The 22,222-nt window shown below is 37.6% G+C and overlaps 1 protein-coding gene across 15 annotated transcripts in view; it reads left to right on the top strand.

Annotated features, from left to right (window-relative positions):
• The window catches only part of PUM1 (pumilio RNA binding family member 1), a 142,851-nt gene that overhangs the window by 33,169 nt on the left and 87,460 nt on the right, over positions 1–22,222 (top strand). For all 15 annotated transcript variants that reach the window (XM_036885137.2, XM_036885147.2, XM_036885146.2 and 12 more), the window contains exon 3: positions 168–236. In XM_036885137.2, the coding sequence (XP_036741032.2) occupies positions 168–236 (69 nt within the window). The remainder of the gene's footprint in view (positions 1–167; positions 237–22,222) is intronic.

Here is a 22,222-nt window from a genome sequence, read left to right as displayed (position 1 = left end):
AACTCTGATGGTTAAAGGTAAGTGGATGTTTAATTTTAGTCACTTGATTACTGTTAACTGTCTTTGTCAATATCTGAAAATAAACATAGAAAAGCTTTTCAGTTGTGTTTAATGTGTATGTAAAATCCAAGATGCTTACTTGAAACTTTTCCCTCTGTTCTGAATAGGTTCGGTCTATGGATGAACTGAATCATGATTTTCAAGCACTTGCTCTGGAGGGAAGAGCGATGGGAGAGGTAAGTGAACTGGTGTGTCAGAAAAGTAGGCCTGTTTTTAAGGGAAGGTTGGAGCTGTCTTTCATCAAATGTGTCCGAATCTAGTCTCCAGAAGTATGTGCTTGCTTTTCCTTGTTGCCATCCTCATGGTAGGAGTGTGATATTGTAGAATTTTGCCAAAAAGATCTCATTATAAGAAGAATATTAACTTGAGCCTTATGTCTTAAAAACAAAGCCAAATAACCAAAGTATGAGCAGAAATTATTGAATGTTACATTAACTGGTTAGTTGTAAATTGAAACATTGAATTTTTACAAAAATAATTTTATATTCATCAAATGTCCTTAGATTTGCTTCATTTTCTAGTTGCTAGGTACTTTTGCAGTGGAAAAGGTCAGATTGGTTTCTAATCAGAATATGTTGATAACTTATTTTTAGAGTAGAGCCATTTTTGAGAAAGTTTTTTAGGGCTCCATTGGGAAGAGGAAGATGTTAGGTTTCTGATGAAATAATTCCAGAAGTTAGAAGACTGAGCCAGTCATCCCTTGCATACATAGAACTCAGAAACAATAATTTTGGTTTGTTTATAATGCTTAAAAATTGCAAAAACAAAATTTGCTACCATCTGTTATATTGATAAGGAAGATTGTCATGATTCTAAAAGAAAAGGGAGTACAGATAGAGTGCAGCTGACTTCTGGTGGGTCTAGTTGTTGACAGTAAGAATGTATTGGTGACGAGGTAGAGTATTATATAGTGTGAATTAAGTGCTAAAGGTGTCACAGATTCTGAATTTGTGGGCATTTGCTTGTGATTGTCTTGTTCCAGAAATTAACTTTAGGTGTTTTCTCTGTTTTATTTTGTATGTATCTAATATTCAAAAGCTCCCACATCTATTTTAATGTTTTTAAAGGAGGCAGAACAGTTTTATTCTGGATTCTCTTTTATATCATTCATTACATACATTTATTCTTTGATTCAGGAGCTGTACTAGGTTCTGAGGATTCAGAATTAAGATAATTCCTTCCTGATTTATAATAATATTCATTGACTGCCTTTGCGGTTAGGCATTATATAGTTAAATTCTTTTGGTGTTTGGTTCTGAGACTCTTACTTTCTTTGTTACAAGATTCCGTTTCCAGCTTTCCTGAATCATCTTGTGGTTAGAGTCCAGCGTCTCATCATCTTGGAGTCATGGGTTTTTGGCCTATTCTTGTTTTCCCCCAAGAGCTTTAAGAGAAGGTTACTGGGTGTCCTTGTGTTTCCTGTGCCTGCCTGATATCATTGAAACAGTGCACATGAACAAACCCTAGATGGTTATCGGGTAAAAGGTTTTATCAGTTAACTCTGGCACAGAGTTTGAACAGAAAGCTAACAGATGAGTCTGATGTTAAGTATAGATGGGAAACAACATTTATCTTCTAACCCAGTCCTGTGATTCTAACCTGGTCCACTTTACCAAAAATCGAATCCCAAGTTTTTAAAATTAATTATACAAAATAAAAATAACGCTCTGTTGCTGTTTTGTAAGCAGCACTTTATAACCTCTAAATTCTGTTTGAAAAGTAGTGAACAGAATTGAAAGTGAATTTTATCTAAATGACAGCATAAAAAAATATTTATAAATAATTTTTTCTTCCATTGCTTTTTTTCCCTAAGGTCCCCAAACCTCATCCTCCTTGTTTTTGTTAGAAATGCCATCGTTTTGTACATATAAATAATTCCCCAGACCTGGATGCTGGCAAATGTAAATACTACACAAAGTACATTCCAGCAGTAAAGTAGGGGCTCTCTTCCTCCTGGTTTCCTCATTATTTATTCACAAAGTAGTACTAACTACCATTTACTCACCATCTGTTAGGCAGATGCTAAGGGGTTTGCATGTAGTCTCTCATCAATAACTCAGTCAGGACAGTTCTGTTACCCAGATAAGGAAGAAGGGTAAGAGAGGTGAATTACTGTGCCCAGAGTCACATATTTAGTAAGTGATGAAGCTGGGATTCTGACCTGGCTTCCCCTCCCAAAGCGTGTGCCATTTGAGTAAGTGAAGCCAATACTTGTAAAATAACTGATGGTAAAAATCTCATTTAGTAAGCTTTATAAAAATTGGTATTTTGGGTGAGGATGTTAAAAAATGCTTCATACACCCCCACCCCAAAATATAGATAATTACTGAAGTTATTTTTGAAAACATAACAGTGTCTAGGCACAAAGGGGATAAGCGAAATAAGTATGGAGTGAGGTTTCTGTACTCAAGGAACTCTTTCTTGAGCTAATTGAGGAAGCAGTGACCACATATGACAACAGAAATAGTGCACAGTTTTTTGTATGGTTTGAGTTTAGAGAAGGGGGTGATCAGTATTGGCATGACTATTTTGTGATTACTTGATTGAAGGATGTGTAAGATGGGAAACATCTAGTTAAGTTAGGATTTGCACAGGTACAGTTTGGGAGAGTGTTTTCTGCAGTGATACAAGAGTAATTCAGCACAAAAGAGAAATGAAGAAAATAAGCTTTTATAATAAAATAGCACAGCTTCTACTTAGTTTAGCTTCATTAAACTTCCTTCCCTTTAAGTAGCAAAACTTGTCTGGGAGGGGGTTTGTATAAATAGAGTCTTTACCCATATAAACACTAAAATTTCAAGTAAATTGCATGGGCTTTTAACCCAGGCACAATATATTTGTGCTGCAGGTATTTTATGTAAACAATACCTATGCTCAAGAATGTATGAATCTTTAGAATTCAGAGAATTAGCTCCATTGAAGGTAATTAATTGATCTCTAGAAAAGTTAATGGTGCTTGGCTCTTGTTATATTTTTTTCATCAAAGTCACTACTAGACTCTTGGTGTCACTTTGCAAGATTTAGAGCATATCTTAATAGAAATCTTGCTAAGAAGTGGCTGTTTAAAACATCACTTTCAGACCTTGCTGGTTGTCTGAAGTAAGCTGCTCTTAGCTGAAGGACAGTACAAGTGCTTGCCTCCTACTCCAGAAAGTCAGTATAAAAAGAAAGGCAGGAAAATGTCTTAGGTTTAGGGCCACAATTATTTTAAAAGATTTCATCTGCTCTCCTTGCCAGACCCTTTCATTCATTTTAAAGTTTTTGAGCCCTGAAAAGTTTAAATGCATATTTGAGCAGCTTTTTTTCACATATGAAAAGATTAGTCTGTTAGTTGAGTATTCAGGACTGTATCTTTGTAGTACTAGGGAAGACTCATTAGGGGTTTCTGGGCTGTTTCTACCTTGGTTTGGTTTATGATCTTGCATGACTTATTTGTTCCATCTGTAGGAGGGGAGCATTATTACTGTTCATGTCCTTAAAAAGAGGAGAGCAGTTTTAATTGGAAAGGACTTTGAGAGTCTTACAGGAAAGGGACCTTATTCTGCATAATTGGTTTTCTCACTTTTAAAAACCAAGGACTTCACCAAATTATAAAAGAGCTCACGCACCTCAACAAACAAAAAGCAAATAAGCCAGTTAAAGCATGGGCAGAGGAGCTGAACAGACACTTCTCCGAAGAAGAAATTTAGATGGCCAACAGACACATGAAAAGATGCTCCACATAGCTAATCAACAGAGAAATGCAAATTAAAACCACAATGAGATATCACCTCACATCAGTTAGGATGGCCAACATCCAAAAGACAAAAAACAACAAATGTTGGCGAGGATGTGGAGAAAGGGGAACCCTCCTACACTGCTGGTGGGAATGTGAACTAGTTCAACCATTGTGGAAAGCAGTATGGGGGTTCCTCAAAAAACTCAAAACAGAAATATCATTTGACCCAGCAATTCCACTTCTAGGAATTTACCCTAAGAATGCAGCAGCCCAATTTGAACAAGAGAGATGCACCCCTATGTTTATCGCTGCACTATTTACAATAGCCAAGAAATGGAAGCAACCTAAGTGTCCATCATCAGTAGATGAATGGATAAAGAAGAGGTGGTACATATACACAATGGAATATTATTCAGCCATAAGAAGAAAAGAAATCCTACCATTTGCAACAACATGGGTGGTGCTAGAGGATATTATGCTCAGTGAAATAAGCCAGGCAGAGAAAGACAAGTATCAAATGATTTCACTCATTGTGGAGTATAAGAACAAAGAAAAAGCTGAAGGAACAAAACAGCAGCAGATTCACAGAATCCAAGAATGGACTAACAGTAACCAAAGGGAAAGGGACTGGGGAGGATGGGAGGGAAGGGAGGGATAAGGGGGAAAAAGGGGCATTATGATTAGCACATATAATTTAGGGAGGGGGACACAGGGAAGGCAGTATAACACCAGACAAGTAGTGATTCTGTAGCATCTTACTATGCTGATGGACAGAGACTGTAATGGGGTATGTGGTGGGGACTTGATAATAGGGGGAGTCTAGTAATCATAGTGTTGTTCATGTAATTGTACATTAATGATAGCAAAATAAAAAAACAAAAACCAAGGACATCATTTCTTCAAGATCTTTAATGTTTTACATGAAGTAAACTTGACAGCTTTCAGGGACATTAAGATAATAGTGATTATTTCTAGAATAGACAGTGTATTTAGGTATGTGACTCTTCATCTTTGTCTTAAAAAACTGAAACATAGAAAAACTTAGCCTTGGTAATAGACAAGTTTGTAAACCTGAGGAAGGAGATATGAAAAGTACTCCCGTAAATGGAGTAATAGTAAATCCTATCATGTTCCCTGGAAGTAGAGTAGGTGAGACATTTTTAAAATACAGTTGCAACAGCATTCTTTAACGAACTGGAACAAATAGTTCAAAAATTCATATGGAAACACCAAAGACCTAGAATAGCCAAAGCAATCCTGAGAAAGAAGAATAAAGCGGGGGGGATCTCGCTCCCCAACTTCAAGCTCTACTACAAAGCCACAGTAATCAAGACAATTTGGTACTGGCACAAGAACAGAGCCACAGATCACTGGAACAGAATAGAGACTCCAGACATTAACCCAAACATATATGGTCAATTAATATATGATAAAGGAGCCATGGACATACAATGGGGAAATGACAGTCTCTTCAACAGATGGTGCTGGCAAAACTGGACAGCTACATGTAAGAGAATGAAGCTGGATCACTGTCTAACCCCATACACAAAAGTAAGTTCAAAATGGATCAAAGACCTGAATGTAAGTCATGAAACCATAAAACTCTTAGAAAAAAATATTGGCAAAAATCTCTTGGACATAAACATGAGCGGACTTCTTCATGAACATATCTCCCCGGGCAAGGGAAACAAAAGCAAAAATGAACAAGTGGGACTACATCAAGCTGAAAAGCTTCTGTACAGCAAAGGACACCATCAATAGAACAAAAAGGTATCCTACAGTATGGGAGAATATATTCATAAATGACAGATCCGACAAAGGGTTGACGTCCAAAATATATAAAGAGCTCACACACCTCAACAACCAAAAAGCAAATAATCCAATTAAAAAATGGGCAGAGGAGCTGAACAGACAGTTCTCCAAAGAAGAAACTCAGATGGCCAACAGACACATGAAAAGATGCTCCACATCGCTAGTTATCAGAGAAATGCAAATTAAAACCACAATGAGATATCACCTCACACCAGTAAGGATGGCTACCATCCAAAAGACAAACAATAACAAATGTTGGCGAGGTTGTGGAGAAAGGGGAACTCTCCTTCACTGCTGGTGGGAATGTAAATTAGTTGAACCATTGTGGAAAGCAGTATGGACGTTCCTCAAAATGCTCAAAATAGACATACCATTTGACCCAGGAATCCCACCTCCAGCAATTTACCCTAAGAATGCAGCAGCCCAGTTTCAAAAAGACAGATGCACCCGTTTGTTTATCGCAGCACTATTTACAATAGCCAAGAAATGGAAGCAACCTAAGTGTCCATCAGTAGATGAATGGGTAAAGAAGATGTGGTACATATACACAATGGAATATTATACACATAAGAAGAAAAGAAATCCTACCATTTGCAACAACATGGATGGAGCTAGAGGGTATTATGCTCAGTGAAATAAGCAGGCGGAGAAAGACAAATACCAAATGATTTCACTCATATGTGGAGTATAAGAACAAAGAAAAACTGAAGGAACAAAACAGCAGCAGAATCACAGAACCCAAGAATGGACTAACAGTTACCAAAGGGAAAGGAACTGGGGAGGATGGGAGGGAAGGGAGGGATAAGGGCGGGGAAAAAGAAAGGGGGTATTACGATTAGCATGTATAATGTGGGGGGGGCCATGGGGAGGGCTGTGCAACACGGGGAAGACAAGTAGTGATTCTACAGCATCTTACTACACTGATGGACAGTGACTGTGGTGGGGTTTGTTGGGGGGACTTGGTGAAGGGGGGAGTCTAGTAAACATAATGTTCTTCATGTAATTGTAGATTAATGATAACAAAAAAGAATATCATTGATAAACCATCTTATGATAGTTTCACATAAACAGCCCAGTGGTTTCAACATTCGCCCACATTATCAGGTCCTCACCCCCTCCATTGCGGTCAGTGTCTATCAACTGTAGTGGGATGTTGTGGAGTCATTGATTATCTTCTCTGGGCCATAAGCCAGTAATATTTTTTAAAAATAACAAGAGAAGGAAAAGCAGAAAGAAGACATGCAAGTGAGCTAAATACCGTAAGTGAACTGAATCCTCACATATTGGAGCAAAGGGCAATAAATAATGTCAAAAGCTGAAAAAAAAATACAGTTGCAGATTCTCATTAGATATTACCTAGGATATCTGTTTGTAAGTTTGAGATAAAAGAATGGCTTTAGAGGGAGAAATTTGATGGTGGTTTGGAGAGCTATTCACCCAAAGAAAGGTATAACTCAATGGGATAGAAATCTTACTGGACCAAGAACACTGAAGTCACAGCTTCCAGCCTTGGTTCAGACATTCATATTCTTTGGACTTTGCTTTTTTCCCACTCATAGGACAAAGATATTGGACTAGTTTCCCAGGACCTTCTCAATTCTAAGATTCTTGAAATTTGCCCTTATTTCTGTCTTTAAAAAGATAGAAAAGAGAAATAGCTCTGCTTTTCCTAGGATATGCCAGAGGGCATCCAAAAGTTGTCTTTTTGAAGTGACTTCCCCCTTGTGATGTTGAGGCTCACTGAGTCCTCAAATGACTCATTCACCAGTTCTGCAGCTGCCTAAGAAGTTGAAGTGTCCCTCAGGGCTCATGGGTGGTAATTCTGAAATCAGGGCAAGTGGAAGCCTAATGTGGATACCAAATCTTTTAAATTCTTTTCCATATCTTTCCATCATGGCAAACAGAATGGCTCATAGAATTGGAGGGCTTTTCAGTAGCTATAAGTACTTCTAGAATTCGCAGCCCTAGAAAGGCTCCTTCACCCCTGGCAGTTCCTTGGAGTTAGAGCTCCATAAGAGTAACTCAGTTGGCTCCAAAATGGATTGAATTTTGGAAAGGAGATATGTTGTCTGCCGGCAAAATCCTGCAACCTTTCTTGCAAAAGGAAAATTAATCTGAAAATAACTGCCAAACGGTATAATGAATCTTTTTTTCCCCCCAAAATACAGCTTTTGAGTACAGATAGGAATGGTAAAAGCTGCCTAGTTCCATTGACTTTGTACTAATTCCATTTGGTTTTTGGGCATTTTTGACATCTTGCTACTAAAATGAGATGTTTACTTTAGAGAAAACATAGCCAGGTCAAGTGACCTAGAGGAAAGAAATCTTAGTTAATAACTTTTCTTTGTTATCTTAATGACTATGTTAGAAGTCAAGGACCACTTCATGAGTTTTATTTGGGGAAGTTCCTTGGATCTCATAATAGTTTTGGAAACAGGATCGGGCATTTTGAGGGCAGGATAAGAAGGAGGTGTCTTTTAACCCTGAGAATGTGGGTGCGTTTGACATTTGGAACCTCGTTCCCAATTCTTCCCTGTCATTTTGAGACCTGTGTGGAACCCCCACTCATTCAGTTATCTGCTGTCACCCTGTACTGGGAAGACTAGCCAGCCCTACCACTGTGTATGTTGAGCTGTCTTGGTATGTTTGAATGCAGCGAAACATGCGCTTTTGCTGCAAGAAGTAGCTAATCCACATACTGCTTATTTTGTCTTCATGAAATTCCTCCCCTTTTATCCTCTGGTTAAAAAGTTTTCATTCTTTTCGTCCATATTAGTATGCTTTAATTGAGGGCAAGCCAACTAAATAACTACAATAATACACAATCACTTCTCAAGACACTTTGGCGTTAATTTCATTACCTGGGTGAATCTCCCGGATTTTTGAGAGATACTAGTACCAATTTTTGCATGAGGAAAATGAAACCTAAGGGCAGGTAAGTTCATTAGTGCCAAGATGTGGATTAACTCCAAGTTCTGTTTTATTGCTCAGAAATAGTAGCTGCAATATATTGAGCAAGTATGTTTTTTCAGGTACTTTGCTTAATCACTTCATATACATAACAGTCTTCACAGTGGTTCTGCAATAATAAGGTACCTTTTATAGACCAGGCAAAAAGGGATTTGAGAGGTTAGTGTTATCATGAGTCAGTTGTTTGACTCTATCACTCCAAATCCAGAGTGTTCTGCTGTTTGTTTCTGTATGTCCAGTCAGAATCAACTTCAGTGATCAGCTCCCCTATAAAAGGTCTCTTGCACTCACCAGCCAGAAGCTGTGGAGGGGAATTTAAGTAGCAAGTTACTTATATCATTCTTATGGCCCTAATTTATTGTATGTATAGTTATTTGTGTAATTGCTTTCTGCATATAAGTTTGATAAGGACAGGGGCTTCAGGTAATGTACTTGCGGTGGCTGTCTAATTTATTGTGTTGAATGACTCTTACACCAGTATATATATGTTTTTCTGAACATGGATTCCCCTTTATTTTCTCTTTTACTTCGAAAGTTGGTATCATCCTGCCTCAGTTCAATTCAGTAAATATTTGTTGCCTGTATTCTCTATCAGATTATTTTTCTATCTTGAGGGATGTTGGGATATGCAGGGGAGGACAAGGAACAGGCAGAGGTGAAAAGCCTTAATTCAACCTTCTCTGCAAGTGTTTACATTTTTTAAGTACTTGATAATTAGTTTTGCAAAGGTACCTAAGGTGAATAGTAAATCAGCAATGCTGTTACCATCCAAGTTGAGTTTGACATAAAGGCATTTATTATAAAGGATCTTTTGTTTAATGTAGTTGTAACCAGATCAGTAGGACACTTTCTTTGGACCATCTCCTAGGGCATGGAAATATCCTTATTATATATATACATAATTAATAAAATGGTGTTTTGAAAACTGGAATTACTTTTGTTACATTTATTGTTCAGGCTTGTATTAAACTATGCTGTGTGCAGTTCTTTCTTGTTTACTGTTAATTTTCCTGATGCGGAACCAGAACACTGAAGTTAATTCACTGTCTCTTGATTAATTAATGCATTCTGGTTCTCATTATAGCAAAGCATGTGGGGAAGTTGTATATTTTCTGTGTTGGTCTTCCCTGTATATATAATAGCCATATCTATGATATTTTCATCTTCTGGAGTGCATGAAAAAGGGAGGCTGTCCTTATCTGGCATGCTGAGATCCTTGTCAATTTAATAATTAAAAATACTCTGAGGCTGACTGGGTGTGTGGTTGGGTTTGAGTATTTAGTCCCATGGTGAGGCAAAGGACTCTTACTTCCCTTAATTGAGCTACTTATTTCCTGCTTTGGGGATATGCTGGGTAGGTTATGAAGAAATCTAGATGTTTTTTTCATAGTTTTATTCATGAACTTTACAGGTTTCCTGGGCTCTCAGGTACTATTGTAAGAATCATTTATATAATTACTAAAGTCTAGACCTATATACAATAATATAGTTAGGTTATAGATCCAACTGTATAGCTTATGCACATATAAGAACAAATTACCTTATTTGTAGGTAATTTATAGGTAGCTTGAGGTAACAGTCCTTTGTGTTTCCATATATGCTTTCCCTTTTATACTGCAGAAAAGCCTGGTTCACCCTAGGTATTTCTTCATTTTCTGAACATAGCTAACCGTCAGTCTATCAAGTTTTATGAAGATAGCAGAGAAAAGTATCTTTTGGCTCTCTTCGAATAATTTGAAGTAGTAAGGTATAAAGAAAACTTTACTTTCTGTGGATTCAGGAGGGGGATGTGCATTGGAGAAAGAATTAGTGTGGAGCTGCCCCAGGGTAATTTATCACAGAATAACATGGAAATTGAGGTGATAACAGTATCTAAATTTTCTGGAAGGGCTTGCTTTATAAAAGTACAAACTGTTTTTTGTATATTTCGTTTCAAGGGTGAAGTTGTTAACAGTGATTATGTTCTTTGTGTGGTAAAGAACACTGGGAAACCCCTGTGCTGCTTTGAGGAGAGTGCATTTTAGAGTTTAACAGTAGTAATCAATTGCAGCTCTTTGCAGTTCTAATTTGTGGTTGTCCTAATTTAAGAGCTACCGAAGGCTTATCACTCACTACTTGATTGCTCTTCTTGCTGTTACTGTTCCACAGCAACCTACAGTGAATCTTTCGGACAACCTTAAAACTTTCACCATTGGATTTGTAAATTTAAACTTGCAACACCATATTCTTAGGTAATTGGATCCTGTTTTCATCTAGCCGTTGTACTCAGTTGACTCTACAGAATAGATTCCTGACTAAAAGAACTTCAGTGATAGACTGGCGTTGGTATCCTTAGTGACTTCATTCTTGATCACCCTAATAGGTTATGAATCTTCACTTTTGAAATTATATAGCTTTTTTTTTAATGCTTTGAAAACTGAGAGAGACATCTAAGCAGCAGTTTGTACCTTACTTGACCCCCTTCTTTCAGGTCGCTTCTCTTGCCATTTCAGGCCCAGATTATTGCAGTGACTTTGTTGCTGCTTAGCCTCCTAGCATCCATTTGCTTTCCTTTACCCCATTTTGTGGAGAAATGGCAGATAAATGTTTTAAAATTAATTTTTAAATGTTTTTAAATTTTCCTTCCTGTTTTTCCCATTCCTGCCTGTTGGATTCGATAGAGCCTAACTCCTTGGTGCTCCGTAAAGCCTCTCTCTGGACTTGTGCTTTTTCTCCTCCTTAATGTTCCCCTGCATTAGTGGCCAGACTGCTTTTTTATTGGTGGGCACCTGTCCCACTACTTTCATTTATTTCTACCTTTGCTTTTTGTGGAAAGCCTTTTGCAATATCTCTCACTCTGAACTCTCCCCCTTCCTTTAAGGCATTCCTCGACTAGGTGGTGGTTCTTTCATCTGTAATAGATTGCAAAGTTGAGCAGTCTGTGTCACACTTTTAGTGTGCTTATCTTAAAATGCCTTGTAACTGCATCAGTTTGATTCCTGGCAGGTTTTTCTTCTTTTTCCTTTTAGGGCACAGAATGTCTTTTACTACTTTTGTTATTTCTAGTATGGCTAATGCAGGCAGTGCTTTTCAGTGTATGTTCAAGTAATACTTTACTTTTTGACATCAGTAAGCATTTCAGATGCTGAAACTTAAATCTTAAATTTTCTCAATAGCCAGGAAAGTGCTACTGGTTTTTAATATGTGGGAGGAAAGGTCAAATTACCTCATCTTGGTCATGCCTAAGTGATTTGTGTGATTTCCACCTTAGTGGTAAAGGACATTGGCTGCAACCATTAACGGTACTCGTGAAAAGTGCTAAATAACTCAGGAAAGTATTTACAAGAAAAATCTGTTAATTTTATATACTGCATAATTATAATTATGGAAAAATCAAACTTTTTTTTTAAAGTAGTGTATTACATTTCAACTAAAAGATACTTAGTTAAGGGACCATTAATATGGATTTGTTTTACATAATAGCCATCTTGCCACATAGGCTAAAATAATTTTAAGCAGTAATTACTAGATGCCAGATTGTGATGCTGTCAGGTAGAGAGATAGGAAAAGATTATGCAGCAAATATTAATTCTTAGATAATAGCTTTTTTTGTGTTTGAATTAAATGAAACAGCAAAAATGTTTTAACATTTAAAAATCATTACATAAAAGTATTGAGTGACTGATTAAAAGGAATGCAGGATACTTCCTTAATTCTTAGTTATATAAATGGGAAGAATTTAGAAGATTGTATGCCTTAAACTCAAAGAGAAGGTGAAGATTAAAATACCATCTTCTTTATTTGTTTCTGTATATACTTAGTTGGTTTAAATTTAAAAAGTAACTGGCTTGTGGTAAAACCATTGAACATTTTCAGCATTCGCTACTTTTTTTAATTTTGGTGCCATTAATCTACAATTACGTGAGGAATATTATGTTTACTAGACTCCTCCCTTCACGAAGTCCCCCCCACATACCCCATTAGTCACTGTCCATCAGCGTAGTAAGATGCTGTAAAATCACTACTTGTCTTCTCTGTGTTGCACAGCCCTCCCCGTGCCCGCCCCCCACACTATACATGTTAATCGTAATGCCCCCTTTCTTCTTCTCCCCCCTTCTCCCTCCCTTCCCACCCACCCTCCCCATTCCCTTTCTCTTTGGTAACTGTTAGTCCTTTCTTGGGTTCTGTGATTCTGCTGCTGTTTTGTTCCTTCAGTTTTTCCTTTGTTCTTATGTTCCACAGATGAGTGAAATCATTTGGTACTTGTCTTTCTCTGCCTGGCTTATTTCACTGAGCATAATACCCTCTAGCTCCATCCACGTTGTTGCAAATGGTAGGATTTCTTTTCTTAATGGCTGAATAATATTCCATTGTGTATATGTACCACATCTTCTTTATCCATTCATCTACTGAAGGACACTTAGGTTGCTTCCAATTCTTGGCTATTGTAAATAGTGCAGCGATAAACATAGGGGTGCATCTCTCTTGTTCAAATTGGGCTGCTGCATTCTTAGGGTAAATTCCTAGAAGTGGAATTCCTGAGTCAAATGGTATTACTATTTTGAGCTTTTTGAGGAACGTCCATACTGCTTTCCACAATGGTTGAACTAATTTACATTCCCACCAGCAGTGTAGGAGGAGGGTTCCCCTTTCTCCACAACCTTGCCAACATTTGTTGTTGTTTGTCTTTTGGATGTTGGCCATCCTCACTGGTGTGAGGTGATATCTCATTGTGGTTTTAATTTGCATTTCTCTGATGATTAGCAATGTGGAGCATCTTTTCATGTGTCTGTTGGCCATCTGAATTTCTTCTTTGGAGAACTGTCTGTTCAGCTCCACTCCCCATTTTTTAATTGGATTGTTCGCTTTTTGTTTGTTGAGGTACGTGAGGCTCTTTATGTTTTGGATGTCAAGCCTTTATCAGATCTGTTATTTATGAATATATTCTCCCTGTAGGATACCTTTTTGTTCTGTTGATGGTGTCTTTTGCTGTACAGAAGCTTTTCAGCTTGATATAGTCCCACTTGTTCATTTTTGCTTTTGTTTCCCTTGCCCAGGAAGGGCATGAAGAAGTCGCTCATGTTTATGTCCATGAGATTTTTGCCTATGTTTTTTTCTAAGAGTTTTATGGTTTCATGGCTTACATTCAGGTCTTTGATCCATTTCGAATTTACTTTTGTGTATGGGGTTAGACAGTGGTCCAGTTTCATTCTCTTACATGTAGCTGTCCAGTTTTGCCAGCACCATCTGTTGAAGAGGCTGTCATTTCCCCATTATATGTCCATGGCTCCTTTATCGAATATGAATTGACCATATATGTTTGGGTTAATGTCTGGAGACTATTCTGTTCCATTGGTCTGTGACTCTGATCTTGTGCCAGTACCAAATTGTCTTGATTACTATGGCTTTGTAGTAGAGCTTGAAGTTGGGGAGTGAGATCCCCCCTACTTTATTCTTCTTTCTCAGGATTGCTTTGGCTATTCGGGGTCTTTGGTGTTTCCATATGAATTTTTGAACTATTTGTTCCAGTTCGTTGAAGGAATGCTGTTGGTAATTTGACAGGGATTGCATTAAATCTATAGATTGCCTTGGGCAGGATGGCCATTTCGACAATATTAATTCTTCCTAGCCAAGAGCATGGAATGAGTTTCCATTTGTTAGTGTCCTCTTTAATTTCTCTTAAGAGTGTCTTGTAGTTTTCAGGGTGTAGGTCTTTCACTTCCTTGGTTAGGTTTATTCCTAGGTATTTTATTTTTTTTTATGCAATTGTGAATGGAATTGTTTTCCTGATTTCTCTATTAGTTCATTGTTAGTGTATAGGAAAGGTACAGATTTCTATGTATTAATTTTGTATCCTGCAACTTTGCTGTATTCCAATATCAGTTCTAGTAGTTTTGGGGTGGAGTCTTTAGAATTTTTTATGTACAATATCATGTCATCTGTAAATAGTGACAGTTTGACTTCTTCTTTACCAATCTGGATTCCTTGTATTTCTTTGTTTTGTCTGATTGCCATGGCTAGGACCTCCAGTACTATGTTAAATAACAGTTGGGAGAGTGGGCATCCCTGTCTTGTTCCCGATCTTAGAGGAAATACTTTCAGCTTCTCGCTGTTCAATAAAATGTTTGCTGTGGGTTTTTCATATATGGCCTTTATTATGTTGAGGTACTTGCCCTCTATACCCATTTTGTTGAGAGTTTTTATCATGAATGGATGTTGAATTTTGTCGAATGCTTTTTTAGCGTCTATGGAGATGATCATGTGATTTTTGTCCTTTTTGTTGATATGGTGGATTATGTTGATGGATTTTCGAATGTTGTACCATCCTTGCATCCCTGAGATGAATCCCACCTCATCATGGTGTATGATCTTCTTGATGTACTTTTGAATTCGGTTTACTAATATTTTCTTGAGTATTTTTGCATCTGCATTCATCAGAGATATTGGTCTGTCATTTTCTTTTTTGGTGGGGTCTTTGCCTGGTTTTGGTATTAGGGTGATGCTGGTTTCATAGAATGAGTCTGGACGTATTCCCTCTTCTTCTGTTTTTTTTGGAAAACTTTAAGGAGAAATGGGTATTATGTCTTCTCTGTATGTCTGATAAAACTCCGCCATAAATCCATCTGACCCGGGAGTTTTGCTCTTGGGTAGGTTTTTTTTTTTTTTTTTTTTGAGGGCATCTCTCATATTTATTGATCATATGGTTGTTAACAACAATAAAATTCTGTATAGGGGACTCGATGCACAATGATTAATCAACCCCAAGCCTAATTCTCAACAGTCTCCAATCTTCTGAAGCATAACGAAGAAGTTTTTACATGGTGAACAAGTTCTTACATAGTGAATAAGTTCTTACATGGTGAACAGTACAAGGGCAGTCATCACAGAAACTTTCAGTTTTGATCACGCATCATGAACTATAAACAATCAGGTCAATTATGATTATTCGTTTGATTTTTATACTTGATTTATATGTGAATCCCACATTTCTCCCTTATTATTATTACTATTATTATTATTTTTAATAAAATGCTGAAGTGGTAGGTAGATGTAAGATAAAGGTAGAAAACAGAGTTTAGTGCTGTAAGAGGGCAAATGTAGATGATCAGGTGTGTGCCTATAGACTAAGTATTAATCCAAGCTAGACAAGGGCAACAAAATATCCACGGATGCAGAAGATTTCTCTCAAAACAGGGGAGGGGTGAGGTTCTAAGCTTCACCTCTGTTGATCCCCGATTTCTCACCTGATGGCCCCCCTGCGACTGTGCCTGTCTTAGGTTTTTCCTCCCTTGAGGAATCTTACCCGTCTCTGGCTAACCAGTCATCTTCCTGGGGCCATACAGGGAAATGTAAAGTTGGTAAGTGAGAGAGAAGCAATAATGTTTGAAAAGGTTAGCTTTTTACGTCTTTGCATATTTATGCCCTGTGGCTTCTATGCCCAGCATTTGTCTTGAGGTATCTTTACCACTTGGAAGAATTATGATACTCAGTAATTTCGATATGAGGCACGAATTCTACTTAGGGGTTGTGATTATGAAGGAAGAAGAGAAGCTATAGAAGTAGGAGATGGAAGAAAACATGGGAAGATTGATTATTTCTTTGACATATCTTCTTGTAGTGTAACATAAGCATGCATAGGTTTTAAATTACTAATTAAGTTGCATGCACACATTAACATAATAGGAATACAGCTACATAACCAAAGCAGACCTACAATTACCAGCCATATCCAGTGAAACCAAGAAAACCAGTTAGGCACCCTAGGCATTTGTGAAAACATCAATGATATGATGGATATTGTCTAACTGAATTTGAATATTTTGAGAAAAATCAGACAAATTAAAACAACACATTCCTGGGAACTGTTCACATCCCTATGTTCTTTTAACAGTAGATAGTCTGTAGTCGCTCGATTTTGGAGTGCTGCAACTTGCACTTCTCCTAATTCTTGGTTGAGTTCCGATAGTATAGATCCAGTCAAATTTGTTGTTTTACCGTATGCACAGGACAGCTTAGATATCTCCTTCTTCATTCCAATGGCAAGTCCAGGAACCGGTGGGATGAATGCAGCTACAACTGCAACAGTACCAGGATCCTTGTTGAAGTTTTTTGATGATCATCTTCTGGAATGACTCTTCCAGAGAATGTTGATGTTGGAAGTTCTTCTTCATATCATATCTTAATTCGTTTTCTGGGTAGCCAAATTAGGCTTTGATCCTCTGTATAAACACAAACAAACCCTTTGCCCACACTTTGATATGCCCTTTATACCACTATGAAGAACTTATTGGAGATCACCACACAGGAACTGCTTTTTTTTTTAAGAGAAAGGAATATTATTAGAAAAATGTACTTCCATAGCTGACCATCTGACACCCTTTCAAAATTAAGGATATTTAAAGCATGCATTAATTGGTGATTTGTAGTTAGTTTTATCCTATCAGGGAGTGATCCCCCTTTTCTTTCTCTCTCTTTTTTTCTTTTTTGTTATCATTAATCTACAATTACATGAAGAACATTATGTTTACTAGGCTCTCCCCTATACTAGGTCCCCCTACAGACCCCCTTACAGTCACTGTTCATTAGCATAGCAAAATGTTGTATAATCACTACTTGTCTTCTCTGTGTTGTACAGCCCTCCCCTTTCTCCCACTCCCCCCCATTATGCAAGCTAATCATAATAACCCCTTTCTTCTTCCCCTCCTTATCCCTCCCTACCCACCCATCCTCCCCAGTCCCTTTCCCTTTGGTACCTATTAATCCATTCTTGGGTTCTGTGATTCTGCTGCTGTTTTGTTCCTTCAGTTTTTCCTTTGTTCTTATACTCCTCAGATGAGTGAAATCATTTGGTATTTGTCTTTGTCCGCTTGGCTTATTTCACGGAGCATAATACCCTCTAGCTCCATCCATGTTGTTGCAAATGGTAGGATTTGTTTTCTTCTTATGGCTGAGTAATATTCCATTGTGTATATGTACCACATCTTCTTTATCCATTCATCTACTGAAGGACACTTAGGTTGCTTCCAATTCTTGGCTATTGTAAGTAGTGCTGCGATAAATATAGGGGTGCATCTGTCTTTTTCTAACTTGATTGCTGCATTCTTAGGGTAAATTCCTAGTAGTGGAATTCCTGGGTCAAATGGTAAGTCTATTTTGAGCATTTTGAGGAACCTCCGTACTGCTTTCCACAATGGTTGAACTAATTTACATTCCCACCAGCAGTGTAGTAGGGTTCCCCTTTCTCCACAACTTCGCCAACATTTGTTGTTGTTTGTCTTTTGGATGGTAGCCATCCTTACTGGTGTGAGGTGATACCTCATTGTGGTTTTAATTTGCATTTCTCTGATATAATTAGCGATGTGGAGCATCTTTTCATGTGTCTGTTGGCCATCTGTATTTCTTTTTTGGAGAACTGTCTGTTCAGTTCCTCTGCCCATTTTTTAATTGGATTGTTTATTTTTTGTTTGTTGAGGTGGGTGAGCTCTTTATATATTTTGGACGTCAAGCCTTTGTCGGATCTGTCATTTATGAATATATTCTCCCATACTGTAGGGTACCTTTTTGTTCTATTGATGGTGTCTTTTGCTGTACAGAAGCTTTTCAGCTTAATATAGTCCCACTTGTTCATTTTTGCTGTTGTTTTCCTTGCCTGGGAAGATATGTTCAAGAAGAGGTCACTCACATTTATGTCTAAGAGGTTTTTGCCTATGTTTTCTTCTAAGAGGTTTATCATTTCATGACTTACATTCAAGTCTTTGATCCATTTTATGTATGGGGTTAGACAATGGTCCAGTTTCATTCTCCTACATGTAGCTATCCAGTTTTGCCAGCACCATCTGTTGAAGAGACTGTCATTTCGCCATTGTATGTCCATGGCTCCTTTATCAAATATTAATTGACCATATATGTTTGGGTTAATGTCTGGAGTCTCTAATCTGTTCCACTGGTCTGTAGCTCTGTTCTTGTGCCAGTACCAAATTGTCTTGATTACTATGGCTTTGTAGTAGAGCTTGAAGTTGGGGAGTGAGATCCTCCCTACTTTAGTCTTCTTTCTCAGGATTGCTTTGGCTATTCGGGGTCTTGGGTGTTTCCATATGAATTTTTGAACTATTTGATCCAGTTCGTTGAAGAATGTTGCTGGTAATTTGATAGGGATTGCATCAAATCTGTGTATTGCTTTGGGCAGGATGGCCATTTTGACGATATTAATTCTTCCTGTCCACGAGCATGGGATGAGTTTCCATTTGTTAGTGTCCCCTTTAATTTCTCTTAAGAGTGATTTGTAGTTTTCAGGGTATAGGTCTTTCACTTCTTTGGTTAGGTTTATTCCTAGGTATTTTATTCTTCTTGATGCAGTTGTGAATGAAGTTGTTTTCCTGATTTCTCTTTCTATTGGTTCATTGTTAGTGTATAGGGAAGCCACAGATTTCTGTGTGTTAATTTTGTATCCTGCAACTTTGCTGTATTCCGATATCAGTTCTAGTAGTTTTGGAGTGGAGTCTTTAGAATTTTTTATGTACAATATCATGTCATCTGCAAATAGTGACAGTTTGACTTCTTCTTTACCAATCTGGATTCCTTGTATTTCTTTGTTTTGTCTGATTGCCATGGCTAGGACCTCCAGTACTATGTTAAATAACAGTGGGGAGAGTGGGCATCCCTGTCTTGTTCCCAATCTCAGAGGAAGAGCTTTCAGCTTCTCGCTGTTCAGTATAATGTTGCCTGTGGGTTTATCATGTATGGCCTTTATTATGTTGAGGTACTTGCCCTCTCTACCCATTTTGCTGAGAGTTTTTATCATGAATAGATGTTGAATTTTGTCAAATGCTTTTTCAGCATCTATGGAGATGATCATGTGGTTTTTGTCTTTTCTTTTTATTGATGTGGTGGATGATGTTGATGGATTTTCGAATGTACCATCCTTGCATCCCTGGGATGAATCCCACTTGGTCATGGTGCATGATCCTTTTGATATATTTTTGAATTCGGTTTGCTAATATTTTATTGAGTATTTTTGCATCTACATTCATCAGGGATATTGGTCTGTAATTTACTCTTTTCATGGGGTCTTTTCCCGATTTTGGTATTAGGGTGATGTTGGCTTCATAGAATGAGTTTGGGAGTATTCCCTCTTCTTCTATTTTTTGGGAAACTTTAAGGGGAATGGGTATTATGTCTTCTCTGTGTGTCTGATAAAATTCCGAGGTAAATCCGTCCGGCCCAGGGGTTTTGTTCTTTGGTAGTTTTTTGATTACCGTTTCAATTTCTTTGCTCGTAATTGGTTTGTTTAACTTTTGTGTTTCTTTCTTGGTCAGTCTTGGAAGGTTGTATTTGTCTAGGAAGTTGTCCATTTCTTCTAGGTTTTCCTGCTTGTTGGCATATAGGTTTTCATAGTAGTCTTTAATAATTCTTTGTATTTCTGTGGAGTCTGTCGTGATTTTTCTGTTCTCATTTCTGATTCTGTTGATTTATGTTGATTCTCTTTTTCTCTTAATAAGTTTGGCTAGAGGCTTATCTGTTTTGTTTATTTTCTCAAAGAACCAGCTCTTGGTTTCATTGATTTTTGCTATTGTTCTATTCTTCTCAATTTTATTTATTTCTTCTCTGATCTTTATTATGTCCCTCCTTCTGCTGACTTTAGGCCTCATTTCTTCTTCTTTTTCCAGTTTCGATGATTGTGATGTTAGACTATTCATTTGGGATTGTTCTTCATTGTTCAAGTGTGCCTGGATTGCTATATACTTTCCTCTTAAAACTTCTTTCGCTGCGTCCGACAGAAGTCGGGGCTTTGTGTTGTTATTTGTTCCCATATATTCCTTGATCCCTATTTTAATTTGTTTGTTGATCCATTGATTATTTAGGAGCATGTTGTTAAGCCTCCATGTGTTTGTGAGCCTTTTTGTTTTCTTTGTAGAATTTATTTCTAGTTTTATACCTTTGTGGTCTGAAAAGTTGGTTGGTAGAATTTCAATATTTTGGAATTTACTGAGGCTCTTTTTGTGAGCTAGTATGTGGTCTATTCTGGAGAATGTTCCATGTGCACTTGAGAAGAATGTATATCCTGTTGCTTTTGGGTGTAGAGTTCTATAGATGTCTATTAGGTCCATCTGTTCTACTGTGTTGTTCAGTGCCTCCGTGTCCTTACTTATTTTCTGCCCGGTGGATCTATCCTTTGGGGTGAGTGGCGTGTTGAAATCTCCTAATATGAATGCATTGCATTCTACTTCGTCCTTTAGTTCTGTTAGTATTTGTTTCACATATGCTGGTGCTCCTGTGTTGGGTGCATATATATTTATAATGGTTATATCCTCTTGTTGGACTGAGCCCTTTATCATTATGTAATGTCCTCCTTTATCTCTTGTTACTTTCTTTGTTTTGAAGTCTATTTTGTCTGATATTAGTACTGTAACCCCTGCTTTCTTCTCTCTGTTGTTTGCCTGAAATATGTTTTTCCATCCCTTGACTTTTAGTCTGTGCATGTCTTTGGGTTTGAGGTGAGTTTCTTGTAAGCAGCATATAGATGGGTCTTGCTTTTTTATCCATTCTATTACTCTGTGTCTTTTGATTGGTGCATTCAGTCCATTTACATTCAGGGTGATTATTGAAAGATAGGTACTTATTGCCATTGCAGGCTTTAGGTTCCTGGTTACCAAAGGTTCAAAGTTAGCTTCTTTACTATCTTACTGTCTAACTTAACTTGCTTATTAAGCTATTATAAACACAGTCTGATGATTCTTTATTTCTCTCCCTTCTTATTCCTCCTCCTCCATTCTTTATATGTTAGGTGTTTTATTTTGTGCTCTGTTGTGTTTCCTTGGACTACTTTTGTGGGTAGTTGATTTTATTTTTTGCCTTTAGTTAGTATTTGATCGTTCTGCTTTCTTTGCTGTGATTTTATTTTCTCTGGTGACATCTGTTTAGCCTTAGGAGTGCTTCCATCTGGACCAGTCCCTCTAAAATACCCTGTAGAGGTGGTTTATGGGAGGCAAATTCCCTCAACTTTTGCTTGTCTGGGAATTGTTTAATCCCTCCTTCATATTTAAATGATAGTCGTGCTGGATACAATATCCTTGGTTCAAGGCCCTTCTGTTTCATTGCATTAAATATATCATGCCATTGTCTTCTGGCCTGTAAGGTTTCTGTTGAGAAGTCTGATGATAACCTGATGGGTTTTCCTTTGTAGGTGACCTTTTTTCTCTCTCTGGCTGCCTTTAATACTCTGTCCTTGTCTTTGATCTTTGCCGTTTTAATTATTATGTTTCTTGGTGTTGTCCTATTTGGGTTCCTTGTGTTGGGAGTTCTTTGTGCTTCTGTGGTCTGAGAGGCTATTTCCTCCCCCAGTTTGGGGAAGTTTTCAGCAATTATTTCTTCAAAGACACTTTCTATCCCTTTTTATCTCTCTTCTTCTTCTGGTACCCCTATAATGTGGATATTGTTCCGTTTTGATTGGTCACTCAGCTCTCTTAATACTGTTTCATTCCTGGAGATCCTTTTATCTCTCTCTGCATCAGCTTCTCTGCATTCCTGTTCTCTGATCTCTAGTCCATTAATGGCCTCTTGCATCTTGTCCATTCTGCTTTTAAGTCCTTCCAGAGATTGTTTTATTTATGTATTCTCCCTCCTTAGCTCTGGCATATTTCTCTGCAAGTCCATCGGCATGGTTATGACCTTTATTTTGAATTC

The sequence above is a fragment of the Manis pentadactyla genome, chromosome 4, assembly GCF_030020395.1.
Source record: "Manis pentadactyla isolate mManPen7 chromosome 4, mManPen7.hap1, whole genome shotgun sequence".
NCBI classification, from domain to species: Eukaryota; Metazoa; Chordata; class Mammalia; order Pholidota; family Manidae; genus Manis; species Manis pentadactyla.
Note: the sequence above shows the minus strand (reverse complement) of the source record. Positions and strands in the feature narration are given on the sequence as shown.